Raw genomic sequence first — 23,521 nt, 5'->3', positions numbered from 1 at the left:
ACTAATTAATGTATCAAAATTAACTCTCTTCCACAATATTTCCCTCTTTCTTTCATTGTGATAATATACATAAAGTTTTTTACAGATGAAGATAATAAGTTATTTATCTCGAAGAAACCTTTGGACTCCTTCAAGTTCTGTGATATTTTTCTTTATTGTAGCTGTAGTTAAATATTATAATAACATTAGTTTCCAGAAACAAAGTGAAACACAAAGAAATACGCTTTGTAATTTTTTTACCTTCCTGTTATAAGGTTACACCTTATAAAAAATATCCTATCAGCAAGGACAAGAATCATTTTAGTATTAACAACTAATGTGAGTATATTTTGAAAATAATTATACAATAAAAAACTAAGTATTTATATGATATTTTATTAAAACCTATACATTAAAATTCCTTAAGCATTTAATAACTTTACGGAACTTTAACGGGATACGCTCACGCAACCCTTTGAAAATATTATTCTGATAATATCCTCGTTTCCTCTTTCAGACAATGCTCAGGACTCTTATACTCTTTTTATTCGTTATAATTCACTATAGTCACTGTCTACAAACACGACCTGGACCATGGGTTAAGCCTTCAAAGGGTCGTATATGGCCGGAGCCCCAAATTCAAGATTTTTACGACACGTTTTATAGTCTACATAAGGAAAAATTTAAGATACAGGTAGGAGTTATTTCTTCAAAAGACATGTCGATATATTTATTGTATATCGTAACCTTTCCGCTGAAAAGAAACAGAAAAAAAGGCCCAAAATCAGTTAGTGGTAGCCAATTATCCCAAATATCGAATTATTATCCAATAGTTATTGTACACAGCTTAAGAAGAACTAATTATAACTCAACCAATCAACTTTCAGAATACTGATAAGGGAAAAAGGAAAAGAAACATCCACAGCTGACGGCAAAATACTGTATACAATTTTGTGTCAGCGAGGTAGCGTCGTGTTCTATGAATATGATCCTGGGAGTATCTATAATTTTGGAACGGCCAAACAGACAAATAATTCATCAGAACTTTTCCTATAATAATCGACATTAAACTAAAATATGATTATTTTTGAGAATTACTTTTTACATATTTTATTATCTAAGTATCAAAATTGCCCAATACAATTAAGGTAAAGAGAAAATGCTAGGTGGACGGATAGCAGTACATACTAAAAATGTATACTCCGTTCTATCAATGTTATTTTCTCTTATATTTACTAATTTTTTGGGGGAAATATATTAATATTTTCGAAAGATTATACACTTACCCCAATTTCTTATGTTTAGATAATTTTGCTAATACCAATTTTAAAATCAGTATGCCATACATTTTGTATATTTTCTCAGACTTACATTACTAAAAACGTAAAAATCAGAAAAAAGTGATAATTTATAAATGGCATTTATTTATTGGAAACATTATTTTTAAAACATTCAAATCATCGCCTATCACTGAATTATTACTGAGGTAATTAAAAATACAACCTCAAATAAATATTCGGCTGCAATAGCCTTCCTGGACTTCCAAAAGGCTTTCAACTCGGGTTATCACTTTTCTATTCTATGGCTGTGTGCAAGAAAGGGAATACCTAGTCATCTCCTTCGATACATCGGATTCGTATATTCACACACAACAAGCTTGCTTAAAAAAAGAAAATGACTAGATTCAACAGTGGCATACTTCAAGGCGATCCTCTCTCAGGGTATTTATTTAATTTTGTTCTCGACTGAGCGTTAGATATAATTAATAACACTAACATTACTAATAGACGTCCAGTCAATATTGACGGAACAGCCCTGAATGCTCTACTGTTTGCAGACGACACAGTCTTAATTTCAAGAAATATGCAAGGCCTACAATTATTTGTAAATTCCTTTGTCTGGGTTAAAACTTAACAAAGTTATTTACAAATTCCTTACGGTAGAACTAGGTGGTGGGATATAAAGAAAACAGAAGCATTAAGCCGAAAAACTGTAAGAGAATGGGGGCTTCTATTCCATGACGTCCTTAATGAATTCTTCTATGCAAAAATTTCATCAAGTGGTTCAGGGACAATGGAGCTAATATAAGAGTAAACCTTAGTTTGCTCTATTAGTTGGTAAACGGAAGAGCTGATTCCCTGAAAAACTCATCAGATCCTGACATCCAAAGTTTAATTGCTAATAACCTAGTATTGTTCGGATAAAACTAGTAAAGATAGAGGGATTTACTTGCACCCAAAGCGAGGATGCAGACACTCTCTACAATAGTCTTTTATATGAAAGAGATTTAACTCTCGATGTTGATCCAAAGATTTGGAGGTCCTTCCCATAATCATAAATTGGAGAATGGTACTATCTAGCAATATAATCACAAGTATAAAACATTGGGTCTCAATAAATTTATAATTCCTCCATTACAATTCCATGTGCTATGTGAATCACACATAGTTTACATAATTGAGTAAGTTAGACCCGACATACGGATATAAGAAATATAAAATCTTCGGGATAGCCCTCAACATTATCTTATTAACTATCTACTTCTTAAAAGCCAGCTATTAACTTTATCTCTATTCTTTAATCATTCTTAAACATTATTAGCAAGAAACCAAACGGCTTGGCTATGGAATAATATCAATGTGACAGTAACGGTTCATATGTTGATGAAAGAATATATAATTACCAATGATTTATCTACCTACTTTAATTACTAGATACATACATACCTATGTTTATAAATTCATTGTTTTTAAAACCCCATACGAGTTTCTAATGATTGTTATGCTACATATAAATGAAATCTTTTTAATTTTTCATTGCCTATCTTTAGGATAACGTTTTTGTGATAGTGTATATAATTATTATTAAGTCATATCTTTTTATGATCAATAAATTTAGTGACCTTCAATGTTGAAGACAATGTTCCATCTCTGGTATGTATATTTTTATAGTACTTGTACATTAAGATTCAGAGTTCCTCCCATATATTACGTTATTACGTACAAGTTGCAATTTTTTCATCTTAACATGCATTATTAATTACATCATTGGTCATTCTAATTACCATTTATTCATTGATACTATCATTGCATTTTGATCTATATAAATTACACGGTTATTATGTATTTATGAGTAACATAATTGTGGGCTTTTGAACTTTATAATGAGCTACATAATATTTATTTTTTATTAATCTGAATTAAAATAGTCAAAAAGTACTCCAATAATGTATTGAAAATCCTTTGAATACTCAAATATTGCATTATCCTCATCCCAAGTACTCTTAATCCATTATTTAAAATTATTCATCTCATTTTTTTGTTGGTTCTTGTACAAAATCGTATCTTGTAAACAACGTATGTTTGGATATAAAATAAATAAATAAATAATAAAATCATATCCTCATAAATCACTGTAAGTAGACTATGCTTATGGGAATAAAGAGTAGAGATAAGCCCCACAAATTTGGTGTGATCAGAGGTCTCTGCAGAAATACATATATATATATATATATTTTTTTTTTTTTTGAAATAGGGGGGTGGGAGGGGCTTGGTTTTTGGAATTTTTTTGAAAAAAATCTTAATACTAAAAATTAAAAAAAAAATTCAATAATCCATAGCTGTTCATAAAAAATTAATTTTTTCAGAGAAAAAAATTGAAAAGCATACAGTTGTTGACAAAAAAATTCAATTATTTAGAAAAATATTTTAAAAATTAAGTTTTTGTAATAAAATTTCAAAAGAGAAATTTCAACTATAAGTTTTTTTGGGGAAACATTTCAAAAATCCATAGCTATTTACAGAAAATTAATCTTTTTGGAAAAAAAAAATTGAAGAATTAAATTTTTAGAAATTTGTATTTTTTTGGAGGGGGAAAGGAGGCTACAGCTCCTCATTCCCAGCTCTGCGGGCTTCCTTAGTGATACCCCCATTAGGACGGCCATTTTTTTTTTTTTTTTTTGAAAAAAATTTGTACCGGTATAATTAAATTATGAGGTAAGCAAAATAATTGGGTATTGGTCAGTGTATGTAGATGGAGATAAATTAATAATTTCGGACAGCATCTGAATCAAGGCGATCAATGCATTTTCTCAAAATGTTTGACTCACAACTATATAAGTATGCTCAACAATGATGATTTCTTAAGTTCTAAGTCCTAAACTAGAGTTGTACAAATGAAATATATGCTAGGTATCTTATTTATGAATTTCTACAAAAAGAATGGAAAGGCCAAATTTCAAGGGTTGAGGGCTAAATTCGTAACTCAAAAATTACAAATATTAGTGTAATTGTCTATATGTCATTTTAAAAGTATAATATTTAACATTAATACTCAAAAATAGATAAATTTAGACTGTTGAAATGAATTTCTCAGATCCATTTTATTATAGAAACTAGAAAAACCAAATTTGCAAATTTTTTTATGCCAATTCCGATGCAATTCTAGTAAAAATTTTCAATGCCGATTTTTTAATATTTTAAATAAAATTTTTTTGAATTTTTTTTCCCATAATCCCCATCTAGACAGCAAAAATTAAATTTCAAAAATTCCAAATTTTTTGAAGAAAAAATTGGAATATTAATTTTTTTCAAGTAAAAAGTAAATATTCCTTAATTTGAGGGGGGCTTAATTTTTTATTACTTAGAAAAGTAAAAAATATTTTAATACCAGTAATAAATAAGAATTGGAATCGCAAATTAAACATTATTGATACTGGTTCCAGAAAAAACACCTGATTCCGGATTCCGATTAATCATCCTATCACTAATATTAATAATTAAGGATGCTTTACATAAAATAAATTTCTAAAAAAAGAAAACTTTATTTAAAAGACTATCGAAGAAATAATAATATGGTTAAAATTGAAAAAAAAGTAATGACGTATAAAGTGACAAGAAGGAATTGTCATTATTGAACAAAGATATCTTTTGACAAAAAGGGAAGAATATGACGTCACATTAGTTTGTTTTTCTTACATTAATAATTGGCAATGAATGGTTATGGGTTTCAACTTTAGTTGACTCTAATGGTGTGATAAAAAATTAACCAATCATTATTTTTCCTTTAGGTAACGTTGAAATTAAATACAGCTTTATACCCAGAGTTAAAATAGCAAACAGTAATACCTTGAGATACATGTTTAATTCGTTCCTAGACTGGAAGTCGTAAGTCTAAGGAATTTATCACAAAATAAATAGGTCAAAAAAATTAAAAATTTAGGCAGTTCTCGTGTTCCGTTGCCACCTTTCGACGAGCTCGTATCATAATGAAAATACGAATGTAGGAGCTCTCGCTCAAAGTATTACTGTATCTTTGTATCTACCGTTTTGCCATAGCTGGTATTCATTGCTGCAGACTGAATATTTAAATCTACTACACCCTTACAATGCTGAATTGCAGAATCTAAATCATTCTGTCGTCTTTTCGTATTGGGTACAAGTGCATTAATCATAAATCTATTTATAACCTAGACATTAAATAAATGAATATTTCATTATAGAAAAGTTATTATAGATATATATATAGCTCTTAAAGTTTGTTCTTAATTGATGTTGGAGAAGAATGTTGTAATTATTTGGCAAATAATTTTTTTAATGGTTCTACTTTTTTTGTTTTTTCTCGTTGTTATTATCGTCTGCTTGATCATGGAATTGATCATGTAGTCTCCTTTATCAACAAAGAACAACTTTTGAATTAAGTTAAAGTTGAGTTTCGAACTAGAAGTTCCATGAATGGTTATAAAACAGATGAATTATTTCTTTAAAGGAAATAATTTATATGAACTCTACTGATATTTTAGAGACAATTAAACTTCAACATTTATTAAATGTACAAGCTTCATTGGTCATTTTTGAAATTTTTCGGAAAAAAAAATCATATTAGAATTTCTTTTTTTAAATAATTTTACATTTGATACTTAATTTTAGAATTTTTCTTCCAAAAAATTTAAATTCTTGTGGTTAACTACGGATTTTTGAAACGTTTCTCCGATAAATTTCATATTTGAAAGTATTTTCAAATAATTTTACATTTGAAATTTAATTTTAGAATTATTTTTCCAAAAAAATTGATTTTTGTGAGAAAAGCAATGGATTTTTAATTTTTTTTTTAAAAGTTTATTTTTAAATTTTTTTTTTTGAAAAAATAAATAAATATAATCCTGACAACCCCCTCGTATATGCTTACAAAATTTCTAAAATAAAAGCCAAGGGAGCCAGAATCAGTTCAAAAGTTGAGGTTACAACAAAACTTCCACTCTAGTAATTATAAAACTATAAAACAACATTTTAACCCACCGGCTAAAATTCACATTTAATGTTGTTATTTATACCATGGAACACAAAAATGACTATTTAAACTGTCAAAAGTAATAGGTTTGCCTTTAAGGACCTTTTTGGAGAGTATAATTTCGAGTAACTCATAAAAAAAACATTCCAGGATTTGAAAAATAAGTGCTTTGGAAGACAGTTCCTAAAAAATGTGTCTAATAATTCAACAATAATGTAAAATGGAGGATTTTATTAAGAAGTTAATATTGAATTACTACAAAAGAAAATTTTACAAGAAAAATATTGAAGAAATGAAAATCCCGAGTATTTTTTTAACTCCATATCAACGTAGAGCCCAATACTTCATAGACATATTAATGTAAATTATAGACTTTTTATTCAAATTTATTGGATAAATTAAGACCCTTAAGAATTTTTGCTTTATTTTAGAGCCTTTATTTGGATTAAATGGCATAAATTAACCTCGATGTAGCCAATTTTAAATAAAATCTATTTCTTTTATCGTTATTTTGTCGTAACAATCAATTTTGGCTAATTTAAATGCAAGTTGCAAAACACTGTACGGGTTAGTAAAAATAATTTGTTAATATTAAATGACGATAATTTGTGGAGAATACAACTGCAATCCAGACTCAGTTACGAGAAAAATCATTCACGCTTGTTCTTTTGTTGACAGGCTACATGTGTCACATTTGAGAGTATAGGTTAAAAATCTATGATAAATTAGTAAGTCATGTGGCGTTTATGCATGTTTAGAGTAATAATAAATAAAAAATAACAAGATTATAAACAAAAAAACTAGCAATTATTTTAGAGCACGAAATAAACACTCTTGGGATTTTTTTTTTTTTTAGATTAGTAAATTAATTTCAAAGGCTTCTTTAACAAACAAGAAAAATAGAAAAAAAACAAATTGTTTGTCTTGTTAAGATAAGGGTCAAATAAAGTTAATTTGTTACTGAACTAATTTATGATTAAGAAAATTGATTGATACAGAAATTTCACAGACTTGCAATTGCCCTGTTTTATCAAAGATAATGTTCCTCATTTTTGTTCTACAACTAAAACTTCAACTAGGCTAACATTTTGCTATGTCATGTTTGATACCCTCCATATTATTCCAATCTATAAATTAATAATAATTGATTCTTAGATGTGTGTAGTTTTGATGAAATTGTTTATGCTTATTCATTTTTTAGGGATTAAGAATTTGAGTTTAATTACGAAATTATGATTGTAATTGTTTCTTGAGAAATCCTGGCTCCGAATCTGCAGCTATTTTAAAATTTGTGACTCCAAATCATAGTTCAATATACATATTCTTTCTGTTCCAAACTGACTCAAAGAGAAAATAAATGTGACTCTTCTGACTCCCGACTCACTCATCAGCCATAATTATTACTTCATGGGAATATTTGTATCTAGTCGGTAAAAATTACATTATTTGGATCATTTTAAGCACATCAATGGGAATATAGAAAATCGATGCAGTTTGACTGATATTTCCAATTGGTTCTATTTATGCACCAAAAATTAGAATTTTGTTCATCCCTATGAATTAATTACATTATGAAGGCAACATTTGTGGGGAAACCAAAAGAACTGAATTCTGTACAGAAAATTCGTATTTCATACATACAATGTAGCAGTTCACATGAGACTACTCAACCCATTGAAGGGAAACATTCTTCCATAGCTGCTTCTCTGAGCATCATAAATCCCATGTAATATCCAAAAATACATCCCGGCTGACCGGTTGTGCAGGTTTTATTAACTAAAATGAACGCTTACATTAATATTGGGTTAACTAGAAGACAAGTTAAATATGTTATATTTCATGTGATATGGAAGTTTTAGGATATTAGGAATGTTGAACTGAGCCTAATAAGGATCGATCAGAATGTATTCCTTAATATTAATTTGCCTTACATGCAGTTTGTTCCAAATGAATACCGTAATGTAGTAATCAATGATAAACCATATTTTTAAAATGAATATTTTAACAAAATATTTATCTAATAAATTACCAGATTTTCGTTACTATTTAATTTTGCAAAATTGTGCTATATTGATTCAATATAGGTTTTTTACATATCGTTTTGAATAATTCCGATCAAGTCATTCAGTTCACTGAAAGGAATCACAACTCCCTACACTATTGTGCACAAAGAGGCAAGGCATAATTATTTCGAAAATTGCTATATACTATACCATAGAGGGTATGACTCGGCGTCATATTTCCGAAAACACGCAACCTCTTCAAATATTCAATCTCTGAGTAAAATTGTAATTTGTCCAAAGAGAGAATAGGATTGCAATCTCTACTGGGAGAATAAACGATTCCCCTGGATTTCAATCTCTACTATGATATACATATTTTTTTTTTTTTTGTGTATGTGTGGGGTTAAGTTTTTGGGGGAAAAAATTTAAAATTATTTTTGGGGAAAAAATCCAAATATCAAAATTATTTAGAAAAAATTAATTTTTTTGGAGAAATAACTTAGAATAGTAATATTTTTTTAAACACTGTGGTCACCCCTGATTTATGTTTATTTCCTTCATTTTATATCTGCTCGCATCTATTCTAATCAAGCGTCATGAGAGCTTCTATAAGCTGCCCTCCTCTAAATCATTCTTCCAATTGTCAGGATTACAATTCTGATTTTCAATTTTTTTTAAGCATATCGGTTTTTATATTCTATAACTCTAATTATATGTATATTTCTTTTTCTACAAACAACCGGCTATCGAGCTCACGTAAATTGATATTACACCGCTTTATATAGTGATTTGTTTGAACTGCAAATCATTGAGCACATCTTAGAACACTTAAATTTAAAAAAAAAAAAAAAAAAAAAAAACGTGTAAAAGAATATAAAAAGTACGATTATTGACTCATAGTATGACATTTGGAAAGTCTAAAAATGATCAGTTTAGACTCCAAAAATCCATTATTTTTATCTAATGGATTTTCATCATTGGCTATAAACATCTTTTGACTCGCATTATTGGTAGGAATATGATGAAAAGTTTTTAGATTTCTCATATGTGGAGAGAACAGTCACTGAAAATTTGCAGGATGAGATATATCAGAGGCTCAATGCTCTTGGTCTGAAAAAGGAGGGTATTACGTCCAGGCTTATGACAAAACTAATAGCATGTCATCTAACATCATTGTTCTGCAAGGAAGGATCAAGAGAGACGTTTCAGGAGCACTGTACTCGCCATATAATGTCCACAAATTGAATTTGGTGATTGCATATTTTGGCAAGGTTCAGCAAATTCGAAATTGCATCACAATGATGAATGAAACATCCCCTTTCTGTAATTATTCTCCTAAGCGGCAGATATATTTGGAAAAGTAAATGCTCTACTGTCTGAAAATACGAAAAGTGTGAAGAAGTTGATTGGTTTCTCTTGTACAAGGGATTTGACGGTTCCGAAATGAATCAGCTTTCATATGCTCTGTTATTGGTTGCGATACGTCAACAAACAACGACAATTGGGGCAAAAAGGCAACGGATTGTAAATTTTCTCCGCAACCATCATTCTGTAAAGGAGGTCACAGAGATTGAGAATAGCTATATTGAGATTGTGCGTATGTTCCGGAGGATCATCTAAAGGGGCGAGAGCATCTCCAGGAAGACAAGAAATGGAGGATATAGCTAAATTGACTGATGTGGGTCAAGGTGTGTGCAAGGAATACTAGGAGGTGATGAAAAAGGTATTGAAGTCATGGTTGGACTATCACCGATTTCTGGACTTCAAACTCCTTGCCAAATTAAATTTATTAAAAAATAATTTGAAAAATAAAATTTTTTGAATTAGAAATTTCAATAAATATAAAATTTTTTGCAAAATTGTTTTAAATATTATATTTTTTCAAAAATTCTTAAATTTTTTGATATTTCTATTCTATTAAATTTTTTAGAAAAAAAATGAAAAATTAAATTAAATTTTGGATACAAAATTTGCTAGTAAAAAACAAAAATTTCTTACAGCTCCTCCAGCCCCCCTGTGGACTCCTCTGGGGGATATGTCCTAGAACTACGTCATCAAGGGGTGCAAGGTCTTCAGGCCCAGACTGCAGGCCATATTTGCCGCAGAAGGAGGATATTTTGATTAATAATTTTTGATGTTATAAGGTATAATTATTGCTAAAAAAATACTCCTTAGACTATGTACAAAAATTTACCCATGGGCACAAATAAAGGGTTAATAGTTTGTATATACTAATTGAAACACAGTTTATTGGCTTTGATTTGATACCCATATCAATGCTATACGATAAACCATTGCAAAGCTATAGTCAATAGAATAAAAACAATCACGTTGTTTTTTGCCTTTTTTTAGAGCTACCCAAAATAAATTTTCAATGCCATAGGTTCAAAATCTAAATGATTGGTATATTTAGTTTTTATAGACCTTGGAAAACGGGGAAAAGTTAAATATTAAAAGGTTTGATGAAAAAGTTAAAATTTGAACAGGTCTAAATTTGTACATGTTGTTCTTGATGAGGTTGATTTAAATGTTACTATCAAACACGTACATTGTACATATTAATATTCTTAATGCTTATATCCGTCCCTGAAGTCATTTATCAGCAGCGAGTATATAACATGTTATAGAGGAGGATGTATTGTAATAATCTAGAGGAAAATAATAATTTATTTTCTTATTTTCATTTATGTATGAAGCTTTCCTAGAATCAATATTTACCCAAATAAGAGAAGAAAAACCGAGAAGAAAACGCTTAAATGCAATTGAATTCCTAATAAAGGGTCTTGACAAAAATACAAGACTACAAATTAATAATAGGGTTGGATTGTAGTATTTGATGAACTCGAAGAAAACATAAAAGGGGCATTCAGAAAACACATGACCAAATACGAGACCTATAACCACGTCCCTATTCTGTGGGGTGAGGGGAAGGTGAACTTCATATCACGTAAATTAGCATGCCAAGATGGCATAAATGTCGTCATAGGGAACAAAAGTTTGAAAAATAGAAAGAATGTATGTTTGTTAAAGTTTGTAGGTGGTTGTAACAATTAATAGTTATAAGTAATTAGCTTTTTACACATAAAATATTTTATACTCTTCTAATCCAATGATATAATTGAAATCCTTAGATTTTAAACTTTTAAAAGAAGTATAACACATGTCAGTTGTTTTAAAGATGTTGAAGCCAAAATGCAACGAATTATTGATTTACTCTACGCTGATGTGGGGTTAGCTTCCTCTCCTACTAGAAACCTTTTACCGTGGATCCGTTTTACAACAGAAACAACTTCAGATGGGTTCCTGGGTGGGTCAATTAAGGATGTGAAAGGAGTATTCCAAACAAATTTTCCAGCCACCCGACTTTTTTGGACAATGAATTTACTCCAATGCCTTCATCCCAGTTCTCCAGGATGTTGTCAAGCCCTGGATTGACAACAATTATCCAAATGGAGTATACTTGTATGCTTTCGCAAAAATATGGTTCTTTTTGTCACACTTCCAAAAAGTATCAAAAGCTCTGCTCTAAACAATTTGAAAAACCTTATCACCAGACCTTAATCATTAAGGCTCTTATTGTGGGATGTTCCCGAGATGAAGGCTTGCCACGTCCACATTTCAAGTTTCAATGCACTCAAGGACGCCATAATTCGGGAATGGGCCGAAATGGACTCTGTAAAAATCCATTGAGCTTGTTGGAGATTTCACCCTCGACTCGAAACATGTGTGGCAGCTGAGTCCTAAAGTTTTGAGTTTTATATAATTATATACAAAATCCAAACTTTATTCTTAAATTTAATTAATATTTATATTTGTTTATTTTTATACGACGCATATTCTTTTATTTTAAAAAACGGATTTTTTTTCTAGCCACCCTGTCATTTCAAAAAATTTCAGGCAACCTTACACTGTATATTAATTAAATATTCTATTTGAAAATTAATCATTAAAAATTGAGCTTTTTTTTTACAGCAAATCTTTTGAAGTTGTAATATTAGGTGTATTCTTTAGTTTTAGCTCTTGAAAAAAATATGTAACAAATATTAGCTTCCAAATATGACCCTTCATTTTACTTTGTCTTTACATGATTAGATCCATTTTGTAGGAACTGTTTTCAAGATAACTTAACAAAAAGTTTATTTTTTCAACAATTGAATGTTTTTATGAATGGTTATTACCTTAAATTTTCATCCATATAGATATTCCTTTCCAAATATGGCTATGAATCGAAATTATACTGAAAAAAAAGTTGTTTAAAAAAGGGGTAAACCTACTGTAATTGAAAAAATTTATGGTCATTTTACTGTTCTTTGGCCTTAATAAAATATTAAATGTAGGTTTTAGACGGCTGTCAATCCAAGACCTGATTTTTGTATCATGGTGTAATCGGACTTTGTTTTATGTTGAAATGTACATATGTAAGATGTTTCTTCATGAGTAGTTTTAACAACTCCCATTCTTCAGGAGTTTTTTTAATATTTATAAACCTTCGTCCCTTGCTTTCTAGTATCCCACTTTCTTCCTATATACCTATATGATGACTCTATTTATGTAAGTAGAGTTGATGTTACCGAAATTATTTGTCTTCTATGAATGTAATACTCTTTATAGGGGTTGATAACCTTCTTTAATAAGAGGGGCAGGAAAGTATAATTATAATAATACATATATAATGGCGTTTCTATTTCCAGCAACGAAGTTGAACAGAGCTCATGTTTTCGTGTTGGTCTGTTTGTAAGCAGGATTCCTGAAAAAGTTACGCTTTGATTTTGGTCAAATTTTGTAGTAAGCTTAAAACCACATATGTTGACAGTAAGGTCCCATTAAATTTTGAGAGGTCTAAGTCACACAAGACATTTTTTTATATTTTAATCAGGATTACGGAGCGAATTACAGATATATTTTGGTAAAACTTTGTAGAAAGATTATTATATATGTTAAGAGTAAGAGTCCATTCAATTTTGAGTAGTGACGGTAACACAAAACGTTATTTTAAAATAGGAGGATTACAGCAAAAGTGAAGAAAAGATCTTGCTGAAACTTTCTAGGAAGGTTAGAAATGTCAATAGTAAGAGCCCATATCATTTTTGAGATGTCTAGATCAAAGATCAAGATTGTACAAAATGTTAAATAAGCATAATCGACCAAAACTTTTTGAACATAACTCAAATGAATATTAATTTTTAGAAGAAAATATTTTATGGGAAGATATGTGCTCTACTGAGTCTCAATTCTTTTTTATTTGCTTTAAAGCTAGAAATATGCAAAAATGAATATTAAAAGCTATTACAAGACCGATTTTAATAAATACATTTTTAATATTAGAATGAAATACTGGGACCTTTTCTTATTTTTCAATGAAGTTTCTGTACGAAAAATCATATTCTCATGTACTCTATGTGAATAAATGGTAGGTGTATTTGAACGATTAAACAAAACAATGATTTAACTTTTTTTAAATGACTAAAATGATTTACTTTTAAAAGTTTTATGTAGGTTTTTTTATAAATTTCTTCTCGATGTATTTATTCAAATTTAAAAAAAATCTATCTAGCACGGGGCTTCTACTCAAAAGGATCCCTAATCTTTTACTCAAATTGACTTTTTTTATGAGTCCTCATGCTCCAAATTCATATCGTAGAGCTCCAGTCCTGATTTGAACTCATGTTCAGACTCAAGTAATGTTTTCTATAAACTTTGACTCCATTATATGGACTGAGACCTGATTTGTACTTGGAACACTCTAGACACGGACTAATAAAAAAAACCATATTATTTGAAGGACATTAAAACACTCAATACCTATATCAATTCATATATTCTGTTAAGAATGAAGAAATAATAATAAGAGTTTGAGAAAAAAAAAGAGTTAATTCATTTTTACATACTAGCGTTTATATTATATACAAATTTTAACAGACACTGAAAATGCAGATGACTCGGGATATACTTCAGAGAGCAATAACAAAAACAAACATACATAGCTATTTCTTACATCAAAAATATGTATGTGATATACCTCTGTGAGCCCTATATACAGTGCACCCTATATACACGCTCGATGATATATGCACACGCCTGCAATATTTCATTAATACGACTATATTGGTATTTCTAAGATCAAAATATATCTATGCTATACATCAAAAATATGGTGCACACACATTCAAACATACTTTTTTTTAATAAGATATTGCATTTTTTAAAAGTTGGCGTCACCTAAAAATGTTCTATTGACTTTTATATTAATTACAAATGGATAATAATGCCATGTACCTTTGTTTATTTCAGCTTGAACCATCTGCATCCAAATGTAACATCCTCTCTGGGGTATCAGATCGATTCATAAAGCGAATATTTCCCAATTTAATCAAACTAAGAACATCCCCACTCAATAGCTATGCTCTCCAAAATGATTATTTGGGAGAGCTCACGACTTTGGGCCTTCGACTAATAGGGAATCATTGTGAAGATCTTCCATATTTGCACATGGATGAAAGTTGTAAGTCTACTTTTATTTACATGATTTAATAAATAAAATAATATTACTTTATTTTGTGTACAGATGAACTTAAAATTAATACCAATGATAAGCCAGGAAAGGCTCTTATTACGAGTGCAAGTGTTTGGGGCCTTCTTCATGGCCTAGAGAGCTTTTCCCATCTCGTATATATCAATGATACACTACAAAACTTTGTAGTAAAAAGCACATATGTCCGTGACTTCCCACGCTTCTCTTATCGTGGAATCCTCATCGACTCCTCACGACATTTTCTAAGTAAAAACTTAATCTTGGATACTTTAGACCTGATGGAAATGAATAAGTTTAATGTTTTGCACTGGCATATTACGGATGATCCATCTTTTCCGTTTGTGAGTCAGAAATTCCCTGAACTGAGGTTTGTACATATATCAGGGGTGCCAGAACCGATTTTTCAGTAAGGCTGGGGCAGTTTTATAAAAATATTGCCATATATAGTTTACATCAATGAAAAAACAAGTAGAATTAAAATTTTATGTCTGCATCATAAATTAAGCTGAACATATACAATTGTAATACCCCGTTTACAGCGGATTCTATCAGTCCAAGTTTCATTTTAATAACCCTAATAACCAAATCCACCTATAATACGCTAGTTCATTGCACTGGTACATTCTGGAATCAAGCAGTCCGGCATATTCACGGAACTATTTGTCTGGAACGTTCTAGGTATGGATGCTTTGATAACTAAATATTATATATAAGCAAACACTACGCCTTCCATTAAATATATCTTTAACATATCCCTTTTGTCAGGTGAAGTTAATATTTTAGTCTTGTCCTCTTTGTTAGTCGGTCGATATAATTATCACATATAGAGAAAGGAAACAAAAAGGAGAAAGGTTGTGTGCCGGTACACTAAGCCATTGATTTATCCTGATAATAGGGGTATGTTAAGGGTTGCTAGTTCTGTGGAAGTGAGGGAGCATATTTTTAATTTAAATTTGGTTCCTCTGTTTCATTCTATCAGTTACTTGTTCTTACAATAAAAAATAAACTATACTGATATAACTGATACAAGTATTATTGCCAACTGTTTTTTTTCTTTCGGTCCTTAAACTCAACTCTATCTCAACAATTCTTGCAACTCTAGTGATAAAGTTTAAGTCACATTTGTTTCTCAATATCATTTATGTTGAAATTTTAATTTGTACAATTTATACTGCAACAGACAGATTTGATAAGTATGATCAAATCCAGACCAGTTTGTACAATATTTATTTTCAAAAACCTTTACTTCCAAAAATAATGAAATGATTGTTCATAGCAGAATTAAAAGTTTTCAAGACGGAAACAATTACTCGGACTGCTTCCGTTATAGCTTTACCTTTCCAGTTCAATCAATCATCCCTTTTTCAAGCTTAATTTATGATGCTGAGATAAGATTTCAGATTTACATATATACTGTTTTCCAATTATGCTGATTTGCAAACATAAATCCTTTTGACTTCCCCTTCTTTTCTATGATTCCCAGCTCAGAATCAATTTTTCTCGGAGCCATATGGCAGATCTGTGTTATAGTTCCCATTTTCTTAGTTCATGTCCAGTTCTTTTCAAATCCAAATCAGGTCTGAGTCCATTTAGTCGAGCCCGAGCTCATTAAAACATCCAAATCAAATCAGGACTCGAGCTCTATTATATGAACTCTGGCGTAAGGAGTCAGACTTAACTTGGGCTCATAAAAAGGTGGACTTGAGTAACGTTCGAGTTTAGGTAGGGCTTAGTTGTTCTCTTGTTATATGCCTTACACTGGATAGATTTCAAATTAAAAAAATTAAATATGTAGACATGGAAGAAATTTATAAAACAGATCGTAAAATGTTTTTAGTAATTCAAATTCAATAATCAAATTTAAAAAAGAAAAGGTCCCTACACATTTAGACCCTCTCTCTCAAAAATTGGCCCTGACTAAAATACATACACCTATATGCAAGAAACTATTAGCCTCTCCGGCTCTAGCGCCACTGATTTGATTATCAATTTTTTTATATGTTATGCTTTTAAATAAATGATTGTTTAGTAAAAAAGGTGCCTACGATCCAAAAACGCATGTATATAGTCCAAAAGATGTTCAAGAAATAATAGAATATGGCCGACTACGTGGAATTCGGATTCTTCCAGAGTTTGATACACCAGGTAAGACTTCATAAATTGCATCATAATTAAAGACTTCTTCAGGGCTAATAGTTGATATGTTAAGGTAATAAAATTGACAAATTTCCCAAAAAATATTGATGAAACTTTATCAAAATAGCTTTAAACATAATAAAAGACTTAACATTTGCATTCAGTACTACTTTACACAACGTCAAACAGTGATATTTGAATTCAATCAAAAAAATATGTAGTAAAATGTCTAGATTTGTACAATTAACTTTGTTTATGGATCCATTATGGACGAAATAATTAGAGAAAAATATTATAATAAGTTAATTTTTATCTACAACAGGGAGTTAGATTCTATAACGACGTAATAACATATTTAAATACAATTTAGGATCTGACACATATATAATAAAATTAGCCAATATATGATTACATTTTTGATAGATAGTTAGATTTAAATCCTATTATTTGTTGTTGTCATTTTGACATCCAATACTTCACTAATTTCCTTAATATTAATGATAACAGGCTTTTTATTCTTGTTAAAATCGGTTGCTTAAGTCCCAAAAATAATAATTTTAATTTGAAAATTGAATAACAATGCTAACCTCACATAAAAATGCTTTATCCACAAAATTATATTTAACTCTCTTTTTTTACTCAAAAATTATACAAAGTATAAAAAAATAATTATCCATCAACAAAAAACTCGAAAGATATATTATACACACATAATAATTGAATTGTATAAATTTATGTCGACACATAAAGTTTTATTTTTGTATATGAAAGTTGTCAGTTTTGTAAAATTAAATATTTCTTAAATTGTAAAATGCATTTCTTTTGTTGGTGATGATAGAAAGGGAGGGGGGGGGGAGGGATAATGCAAAATATAACAAACAAAGACAATACCTTTGTTTGAACCATATAAAAAATGCATAATTCAAATTGTGATATACAGTCAAACCTTGTCTAACGGTAAACTGTTTTAAGGGCATCACCCACTCATCGGCAATATCCAGTTCTCTAATTCATAATTGTTACAAAATTGAAACCCTGGTTTAAGAGATCACCTGCACTAAGCACTACCTTTTAAGTTTTCCTTGCCTGGCCGCATAATACAGGTTTGATACTTTGGTACGTTTGACGGATGCAGTTGGAGAAAAGGGAACGGGGAACACATGAGCTCTGGATGTTCTGTAAACGCAATATGCCCCCTTAGAATGGTCCTCACAATACTGCATTGAACATAAATATAATCTTATATTTCATCTCCAGTGCCGAAGTCACGAATTTGTTATTGGTTGGCCTGACTGCATTTTTTTATCTTTATTCATATCATACATGTACATATAAATACAAAAACATAAGTTTTAAATAATATGATTGCTGGGAGGAATTACGTTATATGAAAAAGCATTTTAGCTTATAATTAGACCTTATAGCCAAGACCTACCCTTAAAAATGAAATCAAACATTCCAACGATTACCAAATAAGATGAAACTATCACACACTAAACAATTCAAAATATAATAATCAATCAATTGGTCTAGCTTGATGAAAGCTTTCATCCCTCCAAACAATTGTTTTAAAACTAGTCATATATCTAGCTGAATTTGACAATTTGTATTTGACAATGTCAATAGTATGATCCCAGAATCACCCATTCTTGGTATTTTTTAAGAAAAAACACAATATCTAGCTGCAGATGACAAAACTATTGCTCTCAAGTTTTCGCTATGAATTTGTTCTCCATATTATTTATTGACAATAAGAGCTTTGGAACTAAAAAGAGCGAAATGTATTGCCTAATTTTTAGAGATTTTTCGCCCAGCCGAACAAAATTGTTGTCTTTAAGGTATTAACATTTCCCCCCTCCACATTAAGAGAAACAAATTCAAGTAAAAAGGAAACCAAAAGCATGCAAAGTATTGTTAAAAACTTTCCACTGTCTTTACAGGGATCGTGGAAAACAATACAGTCTGTCGAAATCTGGAATTGAGACGTAAATTGTTTTGCTACGACAACTCCACACACAGAACTCCTTATCATGTTAGTCCAAAACTCCTGCAGTGTCAATTGTCTTACGAACATTTGCTATTTCTTGTTCGATACATTATCACATGAAACCAAAATCCTCATCTTTAAGTGCCAAGGCCGGGATATAAATGATGTCCTGCAGATTTTAAAGGGGGAACCGATATTTTCTACAATTTGACTGGGATTTTGTGTAATTATATTACCATTTATGGCCTCCATTTTTAAATCCCTGGGATTTTCTATACCCTTGAAATATATCTTGTGCATTCATCTGGTCTCATGATATCCATTGTTGATGTAGAATCAAAGACCGTCCCTTATACTTCTTTGTACAGCTGCTCAAGTTTGAGAGAACTGAGCATAATCCAAGAATATTCTCGTATACGAGAATGATATACAGTTCGATCTCCAATCAAGATCTGATTCATTAGACATATCAATTAAAATTTTTATATACAGAGTGGTCCAGATTAATTGGGGAAATCTTTAAAGGCTTATAACGAACGAACTAGATGTGGTAGAACCATATTTTGGGTTTATTTGAAAGCTACATTTAATGACATTCAATTATTTATAATGAAATCTCCTTCTCTTAATAACCTCTGCCACGGGGCGTGGGAAGCTTTGGGAGGCTTGTGCGACCTCGTGCAGATCCATCTTTGCCATTGTACAGGTGATGGACTTCTTCAGGTCATTCACAGACGAATGATACTTGTCACATGCCTCATGCTCGACCTTCCCCTAGAGATAAAAATCGCAGGGGTTAAGCTCTGGGCTATTTGCAGGCCAAAAATCCAGGGTCCAAAAGTGAGAATATTTTGTGACTAAGATATCCTGCACTTTTTTGGCCTTTTGAGCCGGTGCACTGTCTTGTTGGTAAGTGTAATTTCTTCCTGGAGTTACTCCATCCATCCAGGGAATGTAAATTTAACATTCAAAATTAGAACCAGTAAAATGGCAAAGCTGGATCTGCACGCGGTCGCCTGGGCCTACCAATGCTTCTTGCGACGTCTAGACGAGATTTACAAGAAATGCCGATTTCATTATAAATAATTGAATTTCATTAAATGTAGCTTTAATACAATAAAAAGATTATTATTCTACCTCATACAGTACGTTTGTTATAAGTCTTAAAAAATTTCCCCAATTTATCTGCACCACTCTATATATTCTTGGTAAAACTCTTCTAAAGAGTACCAAACCATCACCAAGATGTTTTCTGAGTCTTATAAGAGCTGGAATAAGTCTTGTGAATGAGACACAAACGCCATTTGCTCACCTGTTTGATTAACAAATTGATGCCTTATATAGGACTAAATGAATGATAAATTTGTTATAAAAGTCAATACGCGTCTAGAGATTCAAACCTCAACAAGAAAAGATTATTTATATATTAAAGCCCTAACTGTAACGCACTTTGAATTAAATTCTACTTGACTTTCATACTCAATGCCCAATACATTTGTTCTCCCTTTGAAAGTGCAACACGGAAGCTTTGATCCTATAACATGACTCCACTCACCTATTGGAAGAATACTAGCTTTTCTTTGATAAATATATAACCCAGATTCTTTTAAAAAAATTTCAAAGTATTATAAAATATCCCCTCAATCCTTCTCATGAGTTTGCCTCAATTAACAACGTCACATCGTCGGCGTAAATATTAATTATATGGGATTGGTCATCAAATAAAATACCACAGCCAGCATAGTTGTGGTTAATTATTATGGCTAATTATTTTATGACCGTAATAAACAATAGAGGAGCCGTTGTGAATGGAGTTTAAAGATTATTATATCTGCCTATCATTGCTTTGGTATAGGATATATGGCTAATCAAATATTCATCAAAATACTTACTTCCTCATCTCTACGGCTTCAAAACTCAGAGTTCTTTTGAGTTACAAAAGAAAACTTCTCTTGGAATGACTCAAACATATATAGTATTCTTTTATTATACATTAAAAAAATACACTAAATGTTAACTAAAAAATCATTATTCAAAGAGAGATTTTAACACTACCACAATTTTTGAAAGAATGCTAAAAGAAAAAAAGAATGACTGTTTTTTCTAATCGTAAAACTGTTATTTTTCTCTACGTTTTCCTCGTCCCTATCTATAATTAACTGTACAGTTTTCATGAATTCCCCCATTTAGCTGAATCAATAAGGTAAGTTCTGCTAAGGGGAAAACAAGTTGCATACGCCATGATGAAGTAACGTCATCCTTGGTGCCATTAAAAGCGACATCTTGCGTAAGAAGTACCACCAGGAACCTACACAAGCTAACAGGCGCGTTTCGCCATTCCATTGCTAAAACCTTAGTATCGTCTACATTTGATAAAAATAAATATTATTGTATTATTGTTGATTAGAATATAATTTATGGTTATTACATAGAGATAAATATAGCTAAATGAACATTAATAGCGTATTCAATATTTATAGCGTGCACATTGTACAATTTATCTGTTGTTTGGAGAGTTATTTACAATATTGTACACACGTATAAAACTCCTTGTTATTTATGGATAATTTACTTTTAATGAAACCCACAAATAAAATATGAAACCAGGGCTCATAATACATTATCAATATTAGTGCTGAATACCAGCCTTGGACCTCTTAAAACTTTTTTTGTTCATCTGTTCCATAGAAATACTATATATTACTAGAAACCTATAAGCAAAGGCTCAAGCATACCTACTACAAATGGGGTAGAAGAAATGAGAAATTAATAAAATGATATAATATTAGTTTAAAAGGCCATTTGTAACCATTTGTCATATTTTTAGGAAAAAAACACCCAGTCAAGTGTAAAGACTTTTTGGAAATTTTTGACATGGTCATCACCGATTTTGATAATTTTTCGTCAAGATGTCTATCCCATCAAAGGAAGAACAAAATGTAGACAATTTTAGACTTGTAGAGGTACAAGCACCCGTTTGGGAGTCCCTCAAAGTTTGGCCCCTCCAAAAGACCTTCGAACTTGAATAAGCACCCTGAAAAATAAACCGATTTCATTTTGTTTGCATTAATAATACTTTTAAGAGTACGAACTTTAACTCATAATTATTAAAAAAAAAAATGACGTATGTGCAAAACATACTATGAAACATTATTGCAAAATATAAAATATGGAGCCCAGCCAATTTTTATTTGCCCAATTTTTTGTAAGAAGTTCAAACTACTTATATTTTAGTTGTGCAAAAAAAAAATTAGAGTTGGATCTCAATGGGATCCCCTTCATTCAGGCTTATAAGTCGAAAAGGTCACAATCGCAATTGTAATAAATTTCATCTTTTAATAAAAAAAAACAATGTAATTATGTATTATTCTTCCTTTCTATCACCTCTAACTTATAAATACTCATAATCTTGTCATATAAGGATAAATTGTTCGACCACTTTGGGGAAAATACAGGTTTCTATTATTATATGGAAAAACATACGGGCGACAATTTTTTTGTGAACAGCTATGGATTTTTAAAATTATTTTCCAAGAAATTTAATTTTTGTAGAATAGGCATAGATTTTTAAATTTTTTTCATAAAAAAAAAAAAAAATTCTGCCCTTGAATAGAGTAAATATATGAGCTCACACAAAGGTTTCTTTTAGTTCACTTTTAAATTAAAATACCCCAGAGACAAAAACATGTACATTAATGTACTTGCATAAGAGTTTTATTCGTAAGTAAAAGTAAAATCCATAACAAACGTAAAACTTGAAGTGGTTCTCGCGTTCCATCACCAAATCTCGAACAGCTCATATCTTAATAAAGATTTGTATGTAGAGGAACTTGTATCTCAAAGTATTACTGTATCTTTATTTCTACCCTTTGCCATAGTTGATGGTCATTACTACAGACGGAATATTTTAATCTACTATGGCAAACTACAAAATAAAGATACGTTTGTCGCCTCTACGTATTTCTTACTCTGTTCTTTTCTGAAATTTATTTGATTAAAAAGCAAAATTCTAAAATCTTTAAAAAAATGTATATATATAAGACTCAAATGTTTTAAAGTAACCAATCTGAGGACAAAAAGGTTTCCTTCTCACAATCTTACTTTTACGGTTTCACGGCTGACCTCATTGAATTATTTTTCCTCTTGACTTATGAATTTTTTTCCTCTTTGCTGAATTCAACTTGTGAATTCAATTAAAAGAGTTAGTTCATGAAGACTGCATAGTTAATTACAGAGTAATTCATGGCTTCCTCAGCGTCTCGAGCGAACAAAAAATGTTCTTGTAGCCAACTGAGTTTGGACACAAATTGATCATGTGCTCATTGTTTCGTAACTAGACCTTGGTCCTGGAGTGAATGATGTACCTATTTGAAGAAGAATGCAAAAAGAGCAAAGAATAAAAGAGTAAATGAAATGATTTTTCCTATTCAGTCCCGTTCCCTGTTCATTTCCGTTAAATCTCCAAACCTAGCAGATAGAGCTTCTTAACTTACGTTACAAATGGATATACAGCGTTATCAGGCTGGAGGAAATCTACTAAATTTTATAACTAAATAATAAACTTTCTTCTTTGGTGGCGCAGTCCATTTATTGCGA

At 30.5% G+C, this 23,521-nt stretch overlaps 1 protein-coding gene across 1 annotated transcript in view; it reads left to right on the top strand.

Annotated features, from left to right (window-relative positions):
• Positions 1 to 23,521, top strand: part of LOC121115786 (beta-hexosaminidase subunit alpha) — a 34,601-nt gene continuing 11,080 nt past the window's right edge. Inside the window, 5 exon segments of the mRNA XM_040709918.2 lie at positions 1 to 318; positions 497 to 673; positions 14,562 to 14,772; positions 14,836 to 15,169; positions 16,832 to 16,947. Of these exon segments, the coding sequence (XP_040565852.1) occupies positions 500 to 673; positions 14,562 to 14,772; positions 14,836 to 15,169; positions 16,832 to 16,947 (835 nt within the window). The 5' untranslated portion in view covers positions 1 to 318; positions 497 to 499.

This window comes from Lepeophtheirus salmonis, chromosome 4 (genome assembly GCF_016086655.4).
Source record: "Lepeophtheirus salmonis chromosome 4, UVic_Lsal_1.4, whole genome shotgun sequence".
Classification (NCBI taxonomy): Eukaryota; Metazoa; Arthropoda; class Copepoda; order Siphonostomatoida; family Caligidae; genus Lepeophtheirus; species Lepeophtheirus salmonis.
This window is presented reverse-complemented; position numbering and strand designations above follow the sequence as displayed.